Raw genomic sequence first — 1,593 nt, 5'->3', positions numbered from 1 at the left:
AAATAGCTGTCATAAAGTAGTATTAAATTTTGTAGCAAAATCATAAAAATATTATTCTACCTATAATTAGATAGATAGATGGGATATATATAGATTGAAATAATAATGAGTTATTCGGAAATTATTGAGGTTAATTAAACGTGAGCAAAAAGAATCGTTTTACAATGACAAAACCAACAAAAATAAATAAATAGTCCAATCCTATTATGAAGCAAATTTTGTTTCAACTAGGAGATTCTAATACAGTAGTTATAAATAAAATCACTTGATATATGTTTTTTTTCTTTCCATTAATTATAAGCTTTCTTCTTCCGTCTTAATTTGCTCTTCGTTTTTTCGCATATTTTTCATGGAGGAAATACTTATGGACATTCTGAGTAGGCTACCTGTGAAGTCAGTTGTTCGTTTCAATTGCGTCTCAAAATTTTGGAATACATTAATCTCTCAACCTTATTTTACAAAGATACATCTCAATCATGCCAAAAATCAAGCCAGTTCCCAAAAATTGCTTTCTCTCCACTACCATCCTAAGCATGAAGATGATAATCGTCTTTACTTCTATTTGTCTTCTTTATCCTTGGTTCAACTCGTAAAGGATACCCGCATAGTTGATTGCCCTCCAAATTCTAATCCATCAGATGGTGCACTCGTCTATTGTAGCTGTGATGGCTTGTTTCTCATTGGAATCTGGAGTGAACCTTATGTTGAACAACCTTCAACATTATTGATATGGAATCCCTCCACAAGAGAATCTATACTACTTCCCCATTCCAAATATTACTCTAGTAGTGATTCCAAGTATTACTCTAGTAGTGATTATGAAGATATTAGTGATTTTGAAGATGGTGATGATGATGATCTCCGATCTACTTACGGATTGGCTTATGACTCTATTAGTGATGACTATAAAGTCTTTAGGCTGGTCCTGCCTTTTCATGGCCAAAACGAAAACGAAATTTTCGCACTGAAAAAAGGATCATGGAGAATTATTGACGAAACCTCCTCATCAGGTATGACAGATTGTTCTATGTATTCTGGTGGGGAATTTTTGCCATTTGTATATGGAGCATTTCATTGGCTTGGTATCTCATCAAAGAAGTTGTACGTGGTTTCATTTAATATTTCATATGAAGTGTATGGAGAGATATCATTGCCAGAAATTGTGTGTTTCCTCGCTATATCTAAGTGGTCCAAACATAAAATTGAAGTTGATGTGGGTGTATCAGTGTTGGGCGGAATGCTTAGTTTTTATTATAAAGATGAAACATCTTTTAATTTATGGATGATGAAAGACGGCCCTGGTTCTTGGATGAAATTGTTCACTATACCAAGCAACAAAATTTATAGAGTCATACCAACATATATGTTTTCAGATGATCAAGTGTTGCTCTGTTTTAAATTAGATTCGAAAATAATGTCAAGATTTGTATATAGGCTCATATCTTTTGGATCATTTGGATTAAGCAATCGCCTCTAGATTGTGATGACATTGACATTGATGCAATTACAATTGACAAGGATATTGGTATTGTTTATAATGGTATTGTTTATACAGAAAGTCTCATCTCTCCGGAACTAGGTCTCGGGGTGTAA

At 33.4% G+C, this 1,593-nt stretch overlaps 1 protein-coding gene across 1 annotated transcript; it reads left to right on the top strand.

The window, feature by feature from the left end:
• The first annotated feature begins 364 nt into the window (after positions 1-364).
• Positions 365-1,593, top strand: LOC125847515 (F-box protein CPR1-like). The gene is made up of 2 exons (XM_049527117.1): positions 365-1,301; positions 1,478-1,593. Exons 1-2 carry the CDS (start codon positions 365-367, stop codon positions 1,591-1,593), a joined length of 1,053 nt encoding a protein of 350 aa, XP_049383074.1.

The sequence above is a fragment of the Solanum stenotomum genome, chromosome 12, assembly GCF_019186545.1.
Source record: "Solanum stenotomum isolate F172 chromosome 12, ASM1918654v1, whole genome shotgun sequence".
Taxonomy (NCBI): domain Eukaryota; kingdom Viridiplantae; phylum Streptophyta; class Magnoliopsida; order Solanales; family Solanaceae; genus Solanum; species Solanum stenotomum.
This window is presented reverse-complemented; position numbering and strand designations above follow the sequence as displayed.